This window comes from Monopterus albus, unplaced genomic scaffold, assembly GCF_001952655.1.
Source record: "Monopterus albus unplaced genomic scaffold, M_albus_1.0 scaffold155.1, whole genome shotgun sequence".
NCBI classification, from domain to species: domain Eukaryota; kingdom Metazoa; phylum Chordata; class Actinopteri; order Synbranchiformes; family Synbranchidae; genus Monopterus; species Monopterus albus.
In genome coordinates this window covers 736,798-756,843 of record NW_018128035.1, presented here as the reverse complement: position 1 = coordinate 756,843, position 20,046 = coordinate 736,798, and the positions used below count along the sequence as shown (strand labels likewise).

At 45.0% G+C, this 20,046-nt stretch overlaps 1 protein-coding gene across 1 annotated transcript; it reads left to right on the top strand.

Moving 5' to 3' along the window:
- Positions 1–31: 31 nt before the first annotated feature.
- On the top strand, positions 32–17,095 carry otud5a (OTU deubiquitinase 5a). Its single transcript, XM_020614997.1, has 9 exons — positions 32–150; positions 3,087–3,177; positions 10,083–10,147; positions 11,043–11,199; positions 11,289–11,437; positions 11,785–11,970; positions 12,638–12,842; positions 13,088–13,159; positions 14,869–17,095. The coding sequence occupies exons 1-9, from the start codon at positions 127–129 to the stop codon at positions 14,994–14,996; spliced, it is 1,077 nt and encodes a 358-aa protein (XP_020470653.1). The 5' UTR covers positions 32–126; the 3' UTR covers positions 14,997–17,095.
- The last annotated feature ends 2,951 nt before the right edge of the window (positions 17,096–20,046 follow it).

The following is a 20,046-nucleotide window of genomic DNA, read 5'->3' as shown; positions in this document are numbered from 1 at the left end:
GCGCTGGCCGGCGGAGGTCAGCCCGGGGTGACCGGACCGGGAGGAGTGGGGTCCAGCCAGGATACGGAAGAAGGAGCCGGGAACAACAGCGAGGACGAGTACGAGAACGCCGCAAGGCTACAGTCTATGGACCCGGCTACCGTGGAGCAGGTAGGAAGCTAACGTTAGCAACCATAACATTAGCAAGAAGCTAGAGCTAATGCTAGTGTTGCTGCATAAGTGGCTTAAACAGTAAACCTGTACGATTAGCTTTGGTTTTTAGGGTCGGTCACGGATAATAACCGTGGGTATTCAAAGCCCAGAAGACAGACACTGAACATTTGAATGTTAAAATGGGTTTGCAAAAACGGAATTTAGCATTTTAAAGACTACAGCGTTATATTTCAATTAATTGTGATTTTTAAAATCAGTTACAAAGACAATAATGTGTTCCAAACTCGGTATATGTTTACACAATGTCAGTTTTCAGTTTGGGTATCAGGTGGTTCAGATACAGGTGTGCCCCTGATATATAGTCCAGCTTAGCCGTTCTTTACACTGCAGGTAACCATGGCAACTGCCCTGAGTTACCTGACAGGTGAACAGGGTGACTGCAGGTCTTGAACAATCTTTTTAGAAGGCCTTAGATTTCATGGCTCCTGTATGGGACCTCCAGACTGAACAATAACCACCTCAGTTAAACAGAAACACTTTTAAGTATTAAATTAACGCGAGCTGCATTTATGAATCATTTCATTGATCAGCTGGGCTATGAAAAATTAATCAGCAGCAGTTTTTAAAACAAGACATCGAAGCAATAAAAACATAACGTTGATCAGTAATGACAGTGAAAGAGCTGAGGACGAGGATGACATTTAGAAAAGTGTCTGTCCTAGAGGGCAGTGTGAGAACATGTCATATTCCCTCTGGTGCACACTGAGCTTGGACTGGGCTCCAGACAACAGTGGGAGATGAGTGTGCTTACATTTACACTTGTACACCAGTCATGATCTTTGGAGCTTTTTGCAGTCCACAGATTTAATCAACAATTAAATTTTGGTGCAACCAACTGTTCTCTGCTAATTCTGCAGCCTGTGTATCCTACAGATGAAACTGAGCTTTGAGCTGTTTCTGGTGTAATAAATATCTTGTGCATTGTCCCTGTTAAATAAACAATAAGCAGGTAAATCAGCGGATCAGACAGACTTGGTATCTGTGGGTGCCCAAAGTTAAAGGACTCTGATTGAGGCACCTGGTCCAGGTTTTTGATCTCTGCCTATCATGTTCGCAGGTGTGTTCATAAGTCAGATTACAAATTCCTTGCTCACTACAATGAAACATGTAATGCAGTGATATCTGTTTGTGCTGAAAAGAATGTAAAAGCCTGACACGATTAATACACAGGATGAAATGCTTAGTCAGCCAGATGAGCTCCAGTAAAACCTTCAACAAAGGAAAATGTAATGGGAATCTGACACTTGTGTTAGTTTCATGTGAGGAAGGTCACAGCCTCATCATCGCCGCACACACACATGGAGCAGCATTCACTTGTGTCTCCACTTGCAGTCGTCCTGAGCTTCCTCCTGACACCTTCTCACTGAGCTGCAGAGACACTGGGTGAATCCCAGTTCCCCTAACCACATCCACGTTTCCCACACTTTCATCTTCTTCTTGTCACTGAGTCCTGCCCAAATAAGATGCGAGGAGAGAGGAGCACATTTTAACTGACATGAGCCATCCTTTCCTTGAGTCTTCATGTGAGTCACCCAATCACAAACTGATTTATGATAAAGGGGTGTGTCAGTCCGTAGCAGACTTCTGCAGAGTATGTGCCCATGTGTCCTCGGTTAAAGCACCTCCAGCAGCAGCCTCCTGAACCACCTGTCCACAGCGATTTGTCAACATGAATGAGACATAAAATGCACATGAGGAACAATTTCAAATAGATGGCTGTATATCATTTAAAATGTTCTAAATGTTCTATTAACATAAAAAAGAGAGTAACAGTTCCAGCTTTAGCTGGAAACCCAGAGAGGGTCATGAAACCAGTTTTGTTTTTGTTGCTGTTCATTCATTCTCTCTTATCTGACAGACAGGTAAGATGTGCGGTTCAAGTCATGGCAGTGCAGAGTTGTACAAAGCAATGCGCCTTCTGTTTTTGGACTCTTTTCATGTCTTGATATGTAGTCCTATTATACCGAAGCCACAGGTGGATTACTGAACAAGGCTATGACCAAAACTAACAGAGAGAAAAATGCCAGTCAATCAGAGGCCACGGTGAACAACGGTGTCTGGGAGCTGTAACGTGTTTGTTTACGTCACCAGTCTTGTTTCAGTGCTGACGTCTTGCGAAGCAGAGCGTAAATGAAAGATTCAACAGGGAATCATTTGGATTTAATGAATCCTGGAATTTTACCAACTTGGACCTGGATCCAAAATGGACCTGACTATCAGAACTCATCCCTAATTGCATGAGCAGTAAATTCATCTTTCATTGTGTGTCTTCACTGTATTCAGATCAGAATTCAGCATCGCGTGTGGGTAAAATCAAAAGAGTCCAATCTCTTAAATCCAGGCTTATCAATAGATGACATCAGGGGGTGTGGCCAAAAACAGCAAGTCACATACAGAGAACAACTGCTCTAGCAAAGAGGTTCTGCAGATGCTGAAAAGAATAGACTTGTTCCATGTGTTATGGGTGATACAGTCAATAAAATGTGCATAGAAGTGAACATTTCAATCAAAAGACCACTGTCTGCACAGCGTGCACACGCTGGGCATCTACAGAGCTTCTGCATGCTCAGCACGACTCGGCCATGGATCAGCTTACACACATACCTGATACGTGATCTTGACTGATGGGATGGTTCTGATTGGATTGTGTTCCTTATATTTTGTTGTGACTGTGATACATTCTTTAGTGAGCTTGTGTATGGTGGTTTTAGTTTGGATTTTTGTGCTGTGCCTTATGCTTAAGTGTATGTGTTTTATCTGGCTGCGAAGCAAATGTCCCCTCACAGACAATAAAGCCTGGATTAGTTGGAGCATATCTGGAGAGGAGGACCTGGTCTGGGATAATTCGGACCCTGTATTTGTGTCGTCAGCAGGAGGACTGGTTTGAGAAAGCTCTGCGGGAGAAGAAGGGCTTTGTCATCAAGAAGATGAAGGAGGACGGCGCATGTCTGTTCAGAGCTGTGGGTGAGTGATGAACACACACCTTGTTCTGTCCTCAGGTGTGTAGTTGCAGTTCCTCCTCTCACCAGCTGGTGTCAGTGTTCACCCACAGCTGTGAGCACGGCCTCAGTCACAGCTGGACTCTTCACTGGGTTCAGCTTGAAAGGAGAACCTTGATATAGCACTTTGATGCTGACACACTGCTCACCTGTGTGAGAGAGAGAGAGAGAGAGAGAGAGAGAGACCTGGGGGTTTACCTGTAAGGCACATGCAGGTCAGCAGAGTCCAGGTAGTGTTTCAGATAACACGTTATGTTGCCGCAGGTATGTCATCACACTGACCTTGGCCTGTGTGTGTTTGTGCATGTTTTTCTGTGGTTGTGTGGACAAACTTTACTTGGAAACAATCCTCAAAGTTACAGTTAGGGCAAGTGTTGGGGCATCTGACTAAGATGCCTCCCACTGGAGGTTTTGCCCTGGGGTAGACTCAGAACATGCTGGAGGGATTATATATGTCATGTAGCCTGGGAACGCCTCGGGGTCCCCCAGGAGGGCTGGAGGACGTCTCTGAGGAGAGGGACATCTGGACTAAGCTGCTTAACATCACCATCGTGACCTGACTCTGGATGGTCTATAAATTTTTGCCTCAGTGATGAAACCTAATGTTTCTTGCTGCCACATCAGTTTGTCTGAAAGTGAAGTGAAGCTCCATGTTTTACTGGACTACAGACAACAACAAGAAGAGATGCCAGTTTTTTTTCTGGTCTGAAAAGCTCAGATCACGCCACACTATAATAAACATTGGTACATATCGAAATGCATCCAAACAGATGGTGTGTTCTGTGATTTTAGTTTTATTATAAATACACGGTGTATGAGTGTGAAGTGTATCTGTTAGAGAAGAGACTATGTGGTCAGACTGCGGGAACACTGTTGTCCAGAGGGAATAGACGTGTCCTGTTTTGGTCAAAGATGCACTGACAAAGTATTTGGTTAATGTTCAAAAGCTGCTGGTCGAAGCCTCTGCGTGCGTCTGTTCAGCAGCATCTTCAGGTTAAAACTCTCTGTCCGCTTGGTCTTCGTTCTGAGTTCTCATTATTTTCACTTCTATTTTCAGAGACTTGTTTCTTTGCTTTGTGATGCATTTCAGAGAAATCATCTGTCAGCTTTAGCACACACACACACATGCACACACTTGAACAAGTGTTGGTGTTTAGTGTTTGAGGTATCACAACAGTTTTCACACCTAGCTGTCCACTTTCTGTTTCAGGTAGACAGGAGTGTGTGCACGTGTGTGTCTTTCCGTGGATGTGTCGACAAATTTGAGTTCAGTAGTACCATCATTGCGAGGACGATTGTGCAACGTGAGGCCATGATGTGCGGTCCTCACACCTTCAGCAGGCTGTTTAAGGGTTCAGACCTGGCTTCAGGGTTCAGGTTAGGGTTGGGGCTACACATTTAGTTGTGATGGTTAAGGGGCTCGGGGAATTCTGTGACTGTCAACAACAAAGAAGAGAAGACGTCTCTGATATCTGAGAATGTTGCTGCATTAGTTTGAGGTATTGAGCTTAAACAATGCTTGTTGTTGGTAAAACCCGGTTTGATTCTGCCTCTGGAAACCCTGGTTTCCCTAACCCTAACCCTCAGTCTGAAGGGCTATGTAGCTCTACCCTTGGTCCCAAAGAGAATTAGGTTACCTGTGCATGTGAAGGGGCATTAGGGCTAAGATTTAGGGGCCAGGGGTTAGACTGAATGAAAGCAAGTGGGCGTTCAGTCTGGTCGTCTGCTGTGAGTCCAGGACTGTGGAGCTGCTGGAGTCGAACCATGCAGAGGAAAGTTCACACATTGTGTGTGTCACTGTTACATACAGCAAGTCAGATGTGTTTCTTTTAGGCCTGTTGAGCAACATCTGATGGTCAGAGACATGTTCCTGGTGTACTGATAAATCCCAGCATGCACTGCAGCCAGTCTTGCCTTATCAGAGAGAATAAGAGTAAAGAGTGCGTCAAAACGGTGACGACGTCCACCAGTGTTGTGTGACTTCACCAGAGAGAGTGTTTCAGAGGACTGCAGCAGTGTTGTTCGTGCTTTAGCTCCCATCAACCAGAAACCATCCATCAGGGTTTAAACCTTAGTTTCACTGAATTCCTTATAAAATCAACAACTCCTGGTGAACTCCTGGTGAACTCCTGGTGAACTCCTGGTGAACCTGAAGCATCCAGGAATTCTTGAATTCATCAAGAAATAGGGATGATGCCCGACAACATCTCAGCAGCAGCAGAGGCCGAGTGCTTGTCCTTCTCACACCAGCTACTCTATATTTCATTTGTATTTTGTAGCATTCATGTGGACGGCAAAGTAAGAATTTCATTGTACAGGGAAACACGTTTCCTGACTGTGCATATGACAAATAAACACTTTGACCTTGACCTTTGACCAGTAACACCAGGGCTGAACAGGCTGGACGCAGCAGGAGCAGTTAGACACAGGACTTGTTCCTCCTCCACAAATAGCATATTTATTAGTTCTTTCATTGACTTTGAAACATGTACGCAGGACAACCTTGTTGTTGAGTACATGTGGTGGGGTGTGGAGCAGGTTTTAACAACTTTACATACAAACCCGGGTCCCTACCCTCAGCTGACCCACCTGTCAGGTGTAGCCCAATCAGTCATTCAGTCCAGACTTCCTGTCGAGTCTGTGTGTGATGCTGCCACTGGTTCTGTTGTGACTCTGATACAGGTCTCTGCAGGAAACAAGCAGGGGAAGAGACTGTGGTGTTTTTAGTGGTTTAACCAGTGTTGATGTTCCTCAGAACAGGTTGAGGCCGTTTTGCAGCCACAGCTATAAAGTGTACAAAACATGTGACCCCTGTGATATATTATATGCACCGAGTAATTTGCACTTCAGATGAGCCGCCGAGTTATATGACTGGTCAACAAGGCCTGAGGAGCCATTTCCTCATTGCTTTAATGGAAACGTTTGGAGAAGCTAAACAGGCCGAGGTCACTGTCCTCCGAGGTCTGTGACAGTGTGACCTGCTTTCACTAGTCAGTGTCGCTGCAGAGCTCATGACCTGCAGTGTCCTGTAACGCCTTGTTTCAGCTCCAGAGTCACTGTGGTTATTTCAGTTGCATCACTGGACACACAGCAGATTTATGGCTTCTACAGACCTGATGTTTCAGTCAGCTCTGACCTTCTTGTGTTGCTGCTTCCTGTCCGTGTGTGTCAGTGCCGTGTACCTGGCTCCGGTGTCAACACGGCTCAGCTCCTAAACTGCCACATGTGCACAGATGTAACTGAAATGTGAGCCACGTGCGCACAACAATAACAACCAGGTGGTGTGTGTGACAGCCAAATGGCCCAGTTTCCTCCCAAACCACTGGGTTACGATATGTTCCTCCCAGTTTGTCCTGATCAGAAGCTTCTCCATAAACGTCCACCACATGTGAAACCTGGTCCGGTCCTGGTCTCTCCACTGCCCCCGTCGCTGTCGTCGCTCTCCTCCATGTTTATTGTTACCGGTCTGTGAGGGGCCGACGCCAAATGATGACGACAGGCCGTATGTGCAGAGGAGGAGACGTTAAAACGACCACATGGATTCTGATCTGACCGTTCTGACGGCGCTCGCAGAGGTCAGAGAGGAATTGGGTCACATTCGCAGGTGGCCCAGATCTGGTCTGAGGCACTGGGGGGGAAACTTCAGATCTGGGATGTGGACGCAGCCTTCACGAATGAGATGACAGGAACATTTTCCTGTGGTTTGTAGCCTGATGCATTTTTGTTTGCTTGGAGTTTTCTCTGTGGTAAACTGAATCAAAGGGAAAATACACTAAGTCTAAACTGATCCACTGATTCTGACCAGAGCGCACAAAGCTTGAAATCGCCCTCAAAATGCATGTTTGGCAGGCTGCTCCAGCAGCTCACTGGGGGGTAGGCTGAGGTGTATTTGTGAATAGCATGAGATGTAATAATGTGAACTCAAATAGCAGTGAGCTGCAGCTGTGAGTCACTCAGTGCACGTGAAGACCAGACATGTTCGTGACCTCTGTCCGAGTGTCCTATGACCTGCTTTTACTGTAACACGGCGCCTGAGTGTTCATGTCCAGACAGTGTCAGCGGTACAGTTTGTGACGAGGAAGCTCCGTTGTTTCGTCATCACTCTGCTGCAGTCTGAGTCCGGTCTGGGTCAAAGGTGGACTTTCCCTTCAGGTCACACAGTGTGTCTGGATGCAGCTCGTGTTCTGATGGATTTCACAATAGTAGACTCTATTTATACCGTCTCTGGCTGTTTGTTTCACAGTTTTGTTCTCAGTTTTTGTCTGATGTGACACAAATGCAGAGCCAACAGTGAACAAATGGTGAGCGTGGACAAACTGACAAACTGATATTGATGGTAAAACCTGCTAGTGCTGAGATTTTACAAACAAGAGTACAAGAGTTCATCAGAGGAAGTCCAGGATCTTTTACACACTCGGTTTTCTTTTACTAATGAAAGACTTCTACAGCGTGACATATTTATTAGCTACATGTGTAAAACAGTTGAGCAGGAATAATAAAAACCCTGCACCACTAACATAAAGTAAAACATAAACACTGTCCCACCTAGCTACACACAGCAACAGATCCTTCAGTCCAGACTTGAAGCACAGATGGGACAGAAACCGATTCCTCTGCTCTGTCTGTGCTGGCATCAGCCGGATGTCTGCAAACGGCTGCTAGCTAGCTTATATGCATCCAAAATGGCATAATAAACCTCCTTGACATTGGTTTTTGTTGTTAATATTAGAAGAAGAAGCTTTATTTTATTGTAACATTGTGTCACGTACAAGGAAATTTTGTTTGGAGCCGAGGGGCCCCGGGCCGCTGAGTGCGTACGTGCCGCCATCACAGGCAACTTGGGGGGGTTCAGTGTCTTTCCCAAGGACACTTCAGCATGTGGACTGAGGGCATCGAGGGTCGAACCTCGGTGTCTTCCGGTTGGTAGACGGCTGCTCTACCTACCACACCACTGTCGCCCCCCCGCTACACAGCATGGATCAGGCCACATATTTTGGTCAGAGCCTGATGCTGAAAATGAGAAACACTGTCCATTGGTCTGTATGAAGAGAAAGAGTCGGGGGCTGTAGTGGTGATATCACACCTAGAGCGGTGAGGCTGTTGGACTGGTCTAAATAATTCTCTCTAACTCGTCCTCATGACCAGTTTTCACTCCTTTTACTTAAGTCTTTCACTGAATTGTAGACACATCTGTGCTCTTCCTGTCAGTAGAACTGTGGAAACAAATGGATTCACAGACTATGCACAGTGAGCTGCAGAGTGACACGAGTGCCGACCGACTGCCACAGGGACTCCTATGTAAACTGTATTAGGCAGGTGGTCATAATGTTATGGCTGATCGGTGGAATATCTACATTTATGTCCAGACTCACCCTGAACCCTCTGAGGGGTCTCGTTGGGCTTGGTTTGGGTATCCACACTCTAATAAGAATGAATAATAACAAGAGTTTTGATTGTATATCGCTGTTATTATTCTGTTTATGTGTTGATTTACAGAATAAGAGATGACACAAGACAAAAGGCTGCATATAAAAAAAGTTCTAAACATAGTTTTTATTAAACTTATCATCTATATTTGTTATTCTCTGGTGTTTCTAGTTGTCGCTGAACTACTCTACCCAGAATGCTCTGCACTTTGCTGGTGGTTGGGGTGGAATCAGCTGCTGTGAGGTTCAGATAAAAACTTGATCGACATCAGAGAGAAACCGCCCTCTTCTCAGAATAATGTCCAGGCTGACCAATCAGACTGCTCGCTTTTATTTCCTGTTTGCTTTGCTTTTTTATTAGTTCTGCAGAAGTGTTGTTTCTCAGCAACAACAGACTTTTACTCTGTAATCTCCTCTTCTCTGTGTTTCCTTTCTTGTTTCCTCCTCTCCTTGTCCTCCATCTTGTCTGCTGTTCTCTGAATTTCCTGTCCTCTCTCCTTGTCCCCTCTCCTTGTCTGCTTGCCTCCTCTCTGTGTCAGTGGCAACATAAAGTGTGTGGGATCCACCCTGACTGATCTGTGGGGAGATTCCCTCGCACTATTTCCAGTGTGTTAGCGGTTCATATGATTCATGGTGCTGATTTCAGTCCTGAACTAAAAACACCTCAAGTGTCAAAATAAAAATACACATGTGTCTGTGTGTAGAAGAGGTCACTGGTGTCATGCTGATGATTCACACACACACACACAGCCTGGTGATGTGTTGGGACATTCCCGCGGTGTGTTTCTGATGCACACACCTGTTGCTGCTCTTAGTTTTGTTGTGAGTGTCTCTTTGTGCTCCATCAGTCATCATTTCCCTCCTTCACCTCCATCAACAACATCACACCAACTGACTTCACACACACACACACAAACGCGCACAAACCACTGATCAGAAAGAGGAAGTTGTCGGGGGGAGGGGGGGGTTCTGAGAATCACCGCAGCGACAGACCATGTGACTTGCTGGAAATTGAACCAAAGTGATGCTTATTTGCATACCAATGCAGGAAGTGTGTGTGTGTGTGAAAGAGACAAGTTTCTGTGTGCGCGCTCCTGACGGCCGACTGCTCCACAGTCTGAGAGCTGCACATCAGAGGCGGGAATCCTCAGCAATCTCACACTCACTCGTGCTTGGAGTCATTTTCAAGTCGATGTGTGATTGAGTAAAAAAACAATTAGCTCTAATCTTGAAAACTGAAGCATCACTTAGTCATTTTTCACCCCAACTCACTGATTTCCCCATCAGTGTTTGCTGATCAGTGACCTGGAGAGATAAAGGGTTCGATAAGAGACGTATGCGACAATCAGAACCAAAACTCTGTGTGTGTGTGTGTGTCTGCCTTTGTGCGTTCACACAGTTTCTGGTCTACAACTAACCCATACACTGTCTCTGTCTCTCTCAGCTGATCAGGTCTATGGAGATCAGGACATGCATGAAGTGGTCAGGAAGCACTGTATGGACTACCTGGTGAGTCAGCCTGACCTCTGACCTTACACTCACCTGAAAGCCAACAACACTTATCTAAAGACAGGAACGCCTTCCTCGGGCCTCTCAGGCAGAGCAGGAAGTGAAGATGGGTCAAAGACAGATTAGGTCTAACCAGGACTGGTTAGGTCTACAGAAGGCAGAAACTTTCAAAGCAGGTTGTTTAACCCTGGTTTGGAAGTTTACACCTGAAGCAGCTGGTACTGCGAACACAGTGACATGACTGTTACATACTGACACAAAAGGAGAGCATTGCAGGTCTTTCCACTCTAAATAATGTAGTGGCAAAAAGAGTAGTTTAGTTATTTCTTAAACTTTGAGCATGTTTTGATGTGTTGAGACCCACTGAGGTGCAAACCGCTCTGTGTTTTAACTGGTATTCCAGACTGAATAAAGACTTTACTCCCTGGTCCTTCTGAAGAAGGTTTTCATGTCTTCACTGTAATCACTATCTTTAAGAGCACCTTAAAGGCTGCAGCCTGTGGGTTTTCTGTGTGTGTTGCTGTGCACAAACCCCGTCCAGAGACCAGCAGCACCAGTGAACGTGGTGTCCTCACTGTGATGTGAGTGAGTCCAGACCCTGGTCCAGCTTATCGCTCTGTGCCATAGACCTCCACTGTTGTCCACCAGCTATTAGACCCCCCCCAGTGGGCCTCACCGCTGCACTGGGGGGACAGGTTTCCTCCTTAGGAAACATGAGAGACGTCTGTTTCCAACAAACGGCTCCACTGGCTGAGAACACTGTCACTGTGCACAGAGTCATTGGCCTCTGCTCTGGTTACACTGCTCCACTAGTGTCTGTACAGAACACCATGAGAGCACAGTTCATCAGGTGCGAATCCACCATCTGCTGCAGTAAAGCTGTTTCCTCTTTCAGATGAAGAACGCTGACTATTTTTCCAACTACGTGACAGAGGACTTCACTACATACATTAACAGGAAGAGGAAAAACAATTGCCATGGCAACCACATCGAGATGCAGGCCATGGCTGAGATGTACAACAGACCGGTGGAGGTGTACCAGTATGGCACAGGTGAGTCTATGTGTCCAATAGCAACCTGCACATCTGTCATCATCAGCCAATCACATCCCACCAACCTGACCCTGCTCCTCCTGTCACAGAGCCAATCAATACATTCCACGGCATCCACCAGAACAACGATGAGCCTATCAGAGTGAGCTACCATCGCAACATCCACTACAACTCTGTGGTGAACCCCAACAAGGCCACGATCGGCGTGGGACTGGGGCTGCCCGCCTTCAAACCAGGGGTACCACCACCAGACACATTAAAAACAACTTTAAAACTGTAAAACAGGGTTTCAAGCTGGGAGGGAGACAGGCGAGACAGAGAAAGTGTGAGAGGTGAAAGGGACAGGTACAGCACAGATCATGGAGGTGACTGGTACTTTCACAGAGTTCCATCTAAAACTGCACTAATTGAGTGAGGTGTGAACGTACAGACTCGAGTCAGAACTCACCGAATCCTTGGTGATGTTAAACCTCTTGTTGATATTTAACACTTGCTAGACAGGAAAACTGTGTACTGTACATTAAGTCGGTACTTTGTGGACTGCTGTGCGTGTTAACTGACAAGGAATTTTCTTGTGCCCCCAAGTATGCAGACCAGTCTCTGATGAAGTCAGCCATCAAGACATCCGAGGAGTCGTGGATCGAGCAGCAGATGTTGGAGGACAAGAAGAGGGCGACGGACTGGGAGGCCACCAACGAGGCCATCGAGGAGCAAGTGGCCCGGGAGTCTTACCTGCAGTGGCTGCAGGACCAGGAGAAACAGGCCAGACAGGTACAGAGGGGGTCATACACTGTTCTCACTTTGTGACAAGTAAACTGGAGTTTAGGAGTAAAATAGGTGGGGTGCTCCTTTAAAAGTCTCAAGGGAACCTGGTGGCAGACATGACAACAGGCTGCTGACCTCAGCAGGAGGTTGGTGATATTAGCTGGAAGTTGTTCACCTGGCAGGGTTATGTGTTAGGTGGATTAGGTGTTAGGGTAACCATAACTATAGCCCAGCTTCCAGGCAAGGTTCTGCAAATCTTGGTCACAGTCCGCCATCTTGTTTGCAGCCAGGTTCCTCTCAAAAATCTTGAAGACATGAGCAAACATTTGGTCATAGCTAGAGGTTTTAAACTGAGTAACGGAAGCCAGTTTTTTGGGGGGGTTACCATTCATTCCGCGAAGACGAGTGGATTCACTGGACTGTAACTACAAGTTTTTATTCTCACAAGCCTTTCAGAACTGTTCTACCTTTTATTATAAGACAATAATGAAAAGCAGCAGCAACAGGTGACAGCAAGTTGTGTGGGCACTGAACATGTGCTGCAAAGCAAAGAGCCGGGGAGGTGTGCTCCCTCCACGAATGGTTGCTACTCTGGGTCCAGGTGCGCTCCGAACAGTGGCCTCCACATAGGGACGGTGACGAACAGTAACTGTCAGGGTCTTTTCGTTTTCAGCCTCGTAAGGCCAGCGCCACCTGCAGCTCGGCGACTGCGGCAGCTTCCAGCGGACTGGATGAGTGGAGTGCCCGGTCACCACGACAACGTGACTCCGACCCCTCCCACTCAGATCTCACGACCGGCCCGTCAACCATCAACAAGCCACCCTCCCCGACCGGAGCCGCCCTCATCCTGAGCAAACCCCCCTCGCCCTGCGCACCAGGTAACACACACCTCACACAGACAGAGACACTGACACATGCATGTACATCATCCTGAGTGCATGTGTGTCTCATGGCTGACACGTGCAGTGCTGAAGCAATCAGGAAATGGCATGTTTCCACCGCAGGAACTTCAGTTGTGGAATAAATACTCAGATTGTACTGAACTAATGAGGGGGCGTGTCCACCCAAAATGTAACACCTGACACAGGTGTGTGTTCTGCTAATCTGGTGACTGTGTGTGTAGGTCCCAGTAACCAGAGTCGTCACCATCTGGAGTACAGAGCCATCATGCAGGAGATGTCGCCGACAGCGTTTGGTAAGAAATCCACACAGAAACATGTTGGTCCTAACCTTTACAATTAAATGTCTAAGCTCAACCCTTCCCCTAAGCCACACCTAAACCTGGTTCTTACCTGAGCCCTAAACCAGGTCTGAACCCTCAAACTGAGGGCTGGCCAACATGCCCACAGTCGGTGTTGTAGTCGAGTCACTAAACCTTGAGTTTGACTCCAGCCTCAAGTACCTAGTGTTCGAGTCAGTCAAGTCCCTGTTACCTGAGTTCCAGTCATCGGGGTCGACATTAAAAACAACTGAAACAGCTCTCACCAGTTTAAGAGGAGTTTACTTACTGTGTGTGTGACACACAAACTTTCTAACAGTGTATTGCATCACCATATTACTTGGTAATTTGATACATAAAACTAATTATAGTTGTCTTGAGTTTGTGCTGTTTACTGTCAAAGCTTGACCTGAGTCAACAGGAAGCAGCTGAGCAGAGCGGGGCGTGGTGTTAGAAGTTATCCGAGGTGAAGCGCAGCCCATTGTCACCCTGAGGAAACACACTCTTTGGGCCTGTTTTCTATCAGTCATTTACAGCTCTGAACACGAGTGTTTCAATACGTGTTCAGAGTCTTCGCTTTTTACACATCGTGTTGTAGAGTTCATTTGATATCCTGTCTGAGATGTGTCTACACCCTGACTGGAGTTTCCCTGTAGCAAATGGAACTGACTGGACAGAGTGGAGAAAGACACACACCTATGTGTATAAGGTCCCAGGGTTCACACTGCAGGTCAGGGCAAAGACCAAGGCATGAAGTCCATCTGTGGTGAGGCCCAGATCAGGACTAGGGGATCAAACCACGTCTGAAGCTCTGAGTGTTCCCAGGGGCACAGTGGCCTCAGTAACTGGGACATGGAAGAAGTCTGGAACCAACAGGACTCTTCCTGGAGTCTGAAGGACCTAAGAGTCAGGGAGGTGACCAGGGGTTTGTTCGAAATGACCTACTTGCCTGCTACTAATAGGCTAAAATGTGTATGTGAGACAAGTAGTATATCTGAATTCTTCATAAGGCAAAACATGTAGGTGAGTAGTACCTGGATGTCCTACATAACTTCATAGTATGGAGGTGATGGATGCTGTGCTACCCCATCATCCTATGGTGGTGGCAGGGCAGGCTCAAAGCTGTTAAAAGTTTCACTGTTATTGTTATTATGCCATTTGATTAAGTCTTGATTTTTGTTTCATAACCATCTAGTTTTCAAATATGTGGTCAGTCTGTCAAAATAAAGCCAATTTAGAAATGCGCTCCCACGTTTTCGTATTATCACTAAACTGTGGGCTACGTGATGAGATGTACGATGTGGTGATTCGTGTAATATAGTGGTTGTATAGTAAGAGAGGCCTTAGGCCTCTGTCACCATAAACCTGACCCTCTATGACACTCCCATGAGTGTCATAGAGTGTCAGCTATGCTGCTACTATTGTGAATGAACGAGTGGCCAGTGTCATTACATGTAAGCATGCAAATTAATCAATGGCCACATGGCCGTGTATGTCTGAGGTTGTGCTTACTGGACGGTGGAGTGGCTGCAGTGCCTTCTGCATTTTTATTCATGTTGGAGGCATTTGACAGAAACATGTGCATACGTGTGTAGTAGGCAATTTGGGATGCACTCCAAGACTTCATTTGAATAGAACTGCACTTCCTGTCGGTTTGTTACCTTGTGCGTGTGTGTGTGTTCCAGGTCTGACGGACTGGGAGGACGACGAGATCCTGGCGTCGGTGCTGGCCGTCTCTCAACAGGAGTACCTGGACAGCATCAAACACCAGAGCGCCGCCATGCATCGAGAGCCATCGCCTGACAGCAGCTGATAACTGGCCTACACACAAACCTACTCAAACACACACCAACACAATGATGACCTTTGAACTCCCCTCTCTCCTCTGTCCACCATCCTGCTCCCCCAACCCTAACCCACAGGAGATTGACCAGGGAAAAAATAAATTATCAAACAAAGAAAATAACACTTGTTTTATTTCAACTCAGCCATTCTCTGTTATGTCATCTCCTCTCCTTCCCTGCTTCCTTTCTTTCCTCTCATCTCCCCCTCCCCTTTCTCTTCCCTGCCTTCCTTTGAATCTTCTGATTGCTGCTCAGATGGAGCTTCCTCTTAATGCTGATTTGGGATCAGTTGGATCATGCTGGGCAGCTGTGAACAGCTATCATAGGTGACAGCAGTTGTCACATTCAGGTTCATTATTCTCTTTGTAGGGGGATATTAGCTCTGCTGCTCTCAGAGCCATTGGTTTTAATAAGAAATGTTTATCAAAACAATAAAAGACAACCACTCTAAAGATACTGTATATCAGCATTCAGTAGGCTAAGCTAGCATGTCATTTAGCAAGCAAGCTATCACCCTGAAGTCTTAATGTTTTGAATCTAGCTCCTGCTAACACCCCTAACAAGCTGCATTTCAGTTAGCTTTTTCCTGCCCATTCGTACTCCTCTAGGCGCCACTGGAAGCCATTTTATGAGGAATGCTAATTAGAACTCAATGCTCTTTTGGCCTGCATTAACTTAGATTCTAGCACCCACAAGATTATGTTTTGATTTTTAGATACTGATTGGTGTGTGGATATGCAAACTGAGCCTGATGGGACCTGTGCGTACCCAAAGGTTTGGTCCAGGTTCAGACAGAAATTTTGAAAGTTGAGGTTCAGGTGCAGGTTGTGTTCGCACACAGGTCAAACCTTAGGCTAGACAACGGCACTCAAACGTCTGCTTGATAAGGGAGAAACATTGTACAAACCTAACTGCATCATGCTGGGGTTGGGTTTGGACGCCACCTGCTTGGGCACGGGTCAGATTCAGACAGAAATATGCAGCCTGATACAAGTGCTAATACTAATGTCAAAATCTTTTCCCACTCATTCTCAAAACGCCCACTGACAGCCCTTTTGCATGGGAAATGCTAATCAGAATTGAATAAAACAACCAGCCTAAATGAGGGCTATGTTAGCATGCTTTAAAGTGACCTTCAGCCTCCACAGTTAGGGCTGAGCTTAGCTTCCTATAGCAAATTTGTTTCCTACTCGTTTTTACTCCTCTTCCCACAAGCAGCCATATAGTTTGAGAAAACCTAATCAAGATCAAAAAAGATGACCAAGCAGTCTGAATCAGTGTACTTTAGGCTAAGCTACTGTCCTCTTTAGCAAGCAAGCTATTACCTGAAATCTTAACTGTTTTAAAGCTAGTTCCTGCTAACATACCCACTGTATAGTCTGATGTTCTTGTTAAATTCAGATTAACATTCCTGACACAATGGCTGCCAGTGGTAGCTACAAGAGGAGTAATAATGAACAGCAAACGGCTAACGGCATTGCAACTTGTTAGCTCTGTTAGTATTCTCTAACTTAGTCCACAGCACCCAAAGTGTTACATTTTAAGCTTAGCTGCTGATAAAGTGATAACCAGTCTGTGGCGTATAGGTTACATTAGCATGCTCTTTAAGAAGCAAGCTATCACCTTAAAGTCTTACTATATTTTAAAGCTAGCTCATGTGGTTTCCAGGTTTTCTAAAACTGCTAACAAGCTATGTTACAGCTAGCTTAGCCACCAATAGAAAAATCATGTCCCCCACTGTTTCCACAGCTTCCACTGGCAGCCATTTTGTGTCGACCAACACACATTTCCTTTCTGTTGTTATCTGAGCTATAACACAGCCAACAATTCCGCCTCCTTTCTCATTTTTCTTTCTCCTCCTCCTCATTCTACTCCGCCACCTCCATCAGCATCATTGGACTTATTTAGCTGCATGTTTAATTGACCATGACCAATATCATCATAGAGACAAAGTGACAAATAAGAAGAGAAAATAGAGAATTGTCATACTTATCCCCTTAATGATTGATTATTGTTGTTATTATTAATAATATGTTTGTTTTGTTTTATTTTCTTGTTTGGGATGAAAATACCTTTTTTTTTCTTGGAATAAAAAGAGGAAAATGTTTCTGAAAAACATGATTGGGCGATTGCTTCTGCACACAAACCTACTTAATGCCTCCCAATTTCCTTCGCCTGTCTTCCATGTCACACCTTTTCTTTCAGTGCTTTTTTGTGTTTGGATACTGAACAGGGCCCGGGGTGTCTAGGATCCCCTGTGTCTAAGGCCTGAAGTCCCTGTTAACATTTCTTATTTGAAAAGTTTTTGTTGGCATATCGATCAGAAAACAAGCGCAAAGGGACACAACATGACCACAAAAATTGGTTACACAGTTCTAAAATTAAAGCGGTGCAGATTAGGGTGGAGTGAGGTAAAATAGGACAAATAAGGTTTTACATCTCGGGCACTATTGACTCCTGCCACCCCCACAACCCTCTTTGGGATAAGTGGTGTAGATCATGGATGGTTGTGGATGACACAACAACTGGTCTTAAATGATGACGATGGGAGGAAGAAGAATTCAAAAAGTCACTGGTCCCAGAACTTGCAAGTGAAGCCCTTTTGGTAATAAGGGTACAACACCAAAACTGGGTGTAGAATGTTGCATTTTATTAACACTTTGACTTGTAGTCAGTATATTTTAACGGAACACTTGACAGTTTGTGGGGAAAAGCTTTTGCATGAATGTCCTGCATCTGCTAAATTAGCACATAACATTCAAGCTAGAATGGGACATTTCTCTGTGGTGAACTCAGATGTTTCTGAGCTACCACTGCCATGAAATCATGAGTCATAGCACAGACATTTGTAGCATTTTTGTCACCTAAATATATTTAAGACAATGCAGTGAGTATGTGTCAGCCAATGAATTAAATACACAAGGAAAGCCATGAAAAAAACCTAAAGTTCACTAGAATCAAACCAGTGATCATCCCTGCAGATCCTGCGAAGTATCTAATGGAGACAAAGTGAGACCAGAGCCACGGAGCCTGGATCTGCTGTGGAGAATGTGGGACCCGGTTCCCCTGTGGGATCACAGATGATGCTGGGTGTTTCCAGAGAGTGTCTTTAGATACAGACTGATACAGTTAAAATTTGTATGTTCTGATTTAGTTTGTGTTAACTCACAGGATGTGTACAGTGAAAGTGGTGTGAAGGCTGATTCCATATACAAGCCCAGTTAACCTACAGTTTTGACAGTTTTTTAATTAATGAATGAATTAATGAATGAATGACTGAACTGACCAATGCGTTTAACCATTTCAAAACAAACAAAGACGAAACCAACTGTTCTTCAGTTAAACTGAAATGTTTGGTGTTTTTGAGCCATCGCTGACTGTCCCACTGTACTTGAACATGTCATCAGAAGGAGGTAGGGCTCCCTGGTGTGTCTGAAGGTCCAAAGCTTCTCCAGTGTTTTACTTGGCAACATATTTTTAATAGAAACATAGCAGAGATCCGTAACAAGTTCTAAAAATAACATTTAAGGTAGTCTTCAGAACTTCAGGTGGTTTTCTTGGTAATCCATCTAAACGTGTCCTAAGTAAACCCTAAATAAATATACAACTCTGTGCATGCTGTAAACACAAATAGGGATCTAGTTTTTATTTTACAAACCAAAAAAGGAAAAAATTAGAGTATTAAGTTTACTTCACATCCTTGTTGTTCTAAAAAAGGAAGATAGTTTTGTAGCAAGGCAGCATAAAGATTTCTAACATTCTTCCCCCTCATACCTGCCGCGGCATGATGTATTGTATGTAAATAAATAAATGAAGAAGAATAATAATAGATTAGTGACTCACTGACAGCGTCAATCAAAGCAGAACATTATTATCCTACTGGATGAGATGTTGTGGAAACAGCGTGTTTATTTTATGGGTGCATGCTTTAATGTCCAAATGTCCTGAGATGTTTCCTGGGAAGACCCAGACCATTTCATTACAGGTAAAACTGAGAGTGAACTGTTGGTACATAGTACAAATCTAAATGCTAAGCTCCAACAGCCTGGCCTTTTATTTGGAGCACAGCAGGTGAGCTACACATACAAACACTGCAACAGGTCAACAAGCAAAAATTCAACAAAGCAAACACCAGGAATAACATTTCTGATAATAACGGGTTCAAATGGAGCATGTTATTAGCACAGTACAGTGTGTGGTCTGTCGTGCGATCTGTATCAGCACATGGCTCTATCTTTAGCCTCCACTGTAGTTTCTATTTTATTCTCTCTTTTCTTTTAGCGTTTGTGTCTGATTTAGCCTTGAACAGTGTTTTTCCAACCTCACAGTGTTTGTGATGTATGTGAAGTCACTGCTACTGGGTCTGTATTCACTTTAACAGTCAACACATTATGAATGTGGCATACAACTGTGTGCACCTGATGCCTGCGATGCAGCTAAATCCTTTAGTACCATTTCACAAAAGCTTGACAGGTGTGAATGAATACTCGTCCACGTGACACATGGTCCACTTCTGCTGAACGCTATCATCTTGGTCTTGACTATGTGTCAGCTTCTTGTAATGACACATTGAGTGTGAGAGGAAGAGGAAACCGAGCTGCTCAGTTATTAGAAGAGCATCCTGTTTCTCCCTTCACACCAGAGAAGCTTGCTCCCGTTTAGAGGGCCCCTCCAGAGCCTCTGTTGACATTTATCTTGAAAAAGACGACAAAGACATGCAGAGTGACCACAGATTCAAAACAACAGAGGCACAAAAACATACTACAGACACACAAAGTGAGTACAAAAAGGTGCAGAATGACCAAAAAGAGATGATGCATAACAACCAGAGTCAGAAATATTCTGTAAAGACACAAAGAATAACAAAAAGACAAAGAATGACCACAGAGAGACTTAAACAACCACAAAGGGTCAGTAAAATACAACAAAGGCATAAAACCGCTACAAATAGACACAAAATGACTGCGGATGGAGAAAACATGAGCACTGCTCCAGTGTAGAGGGATAGCGGCCTTTTAC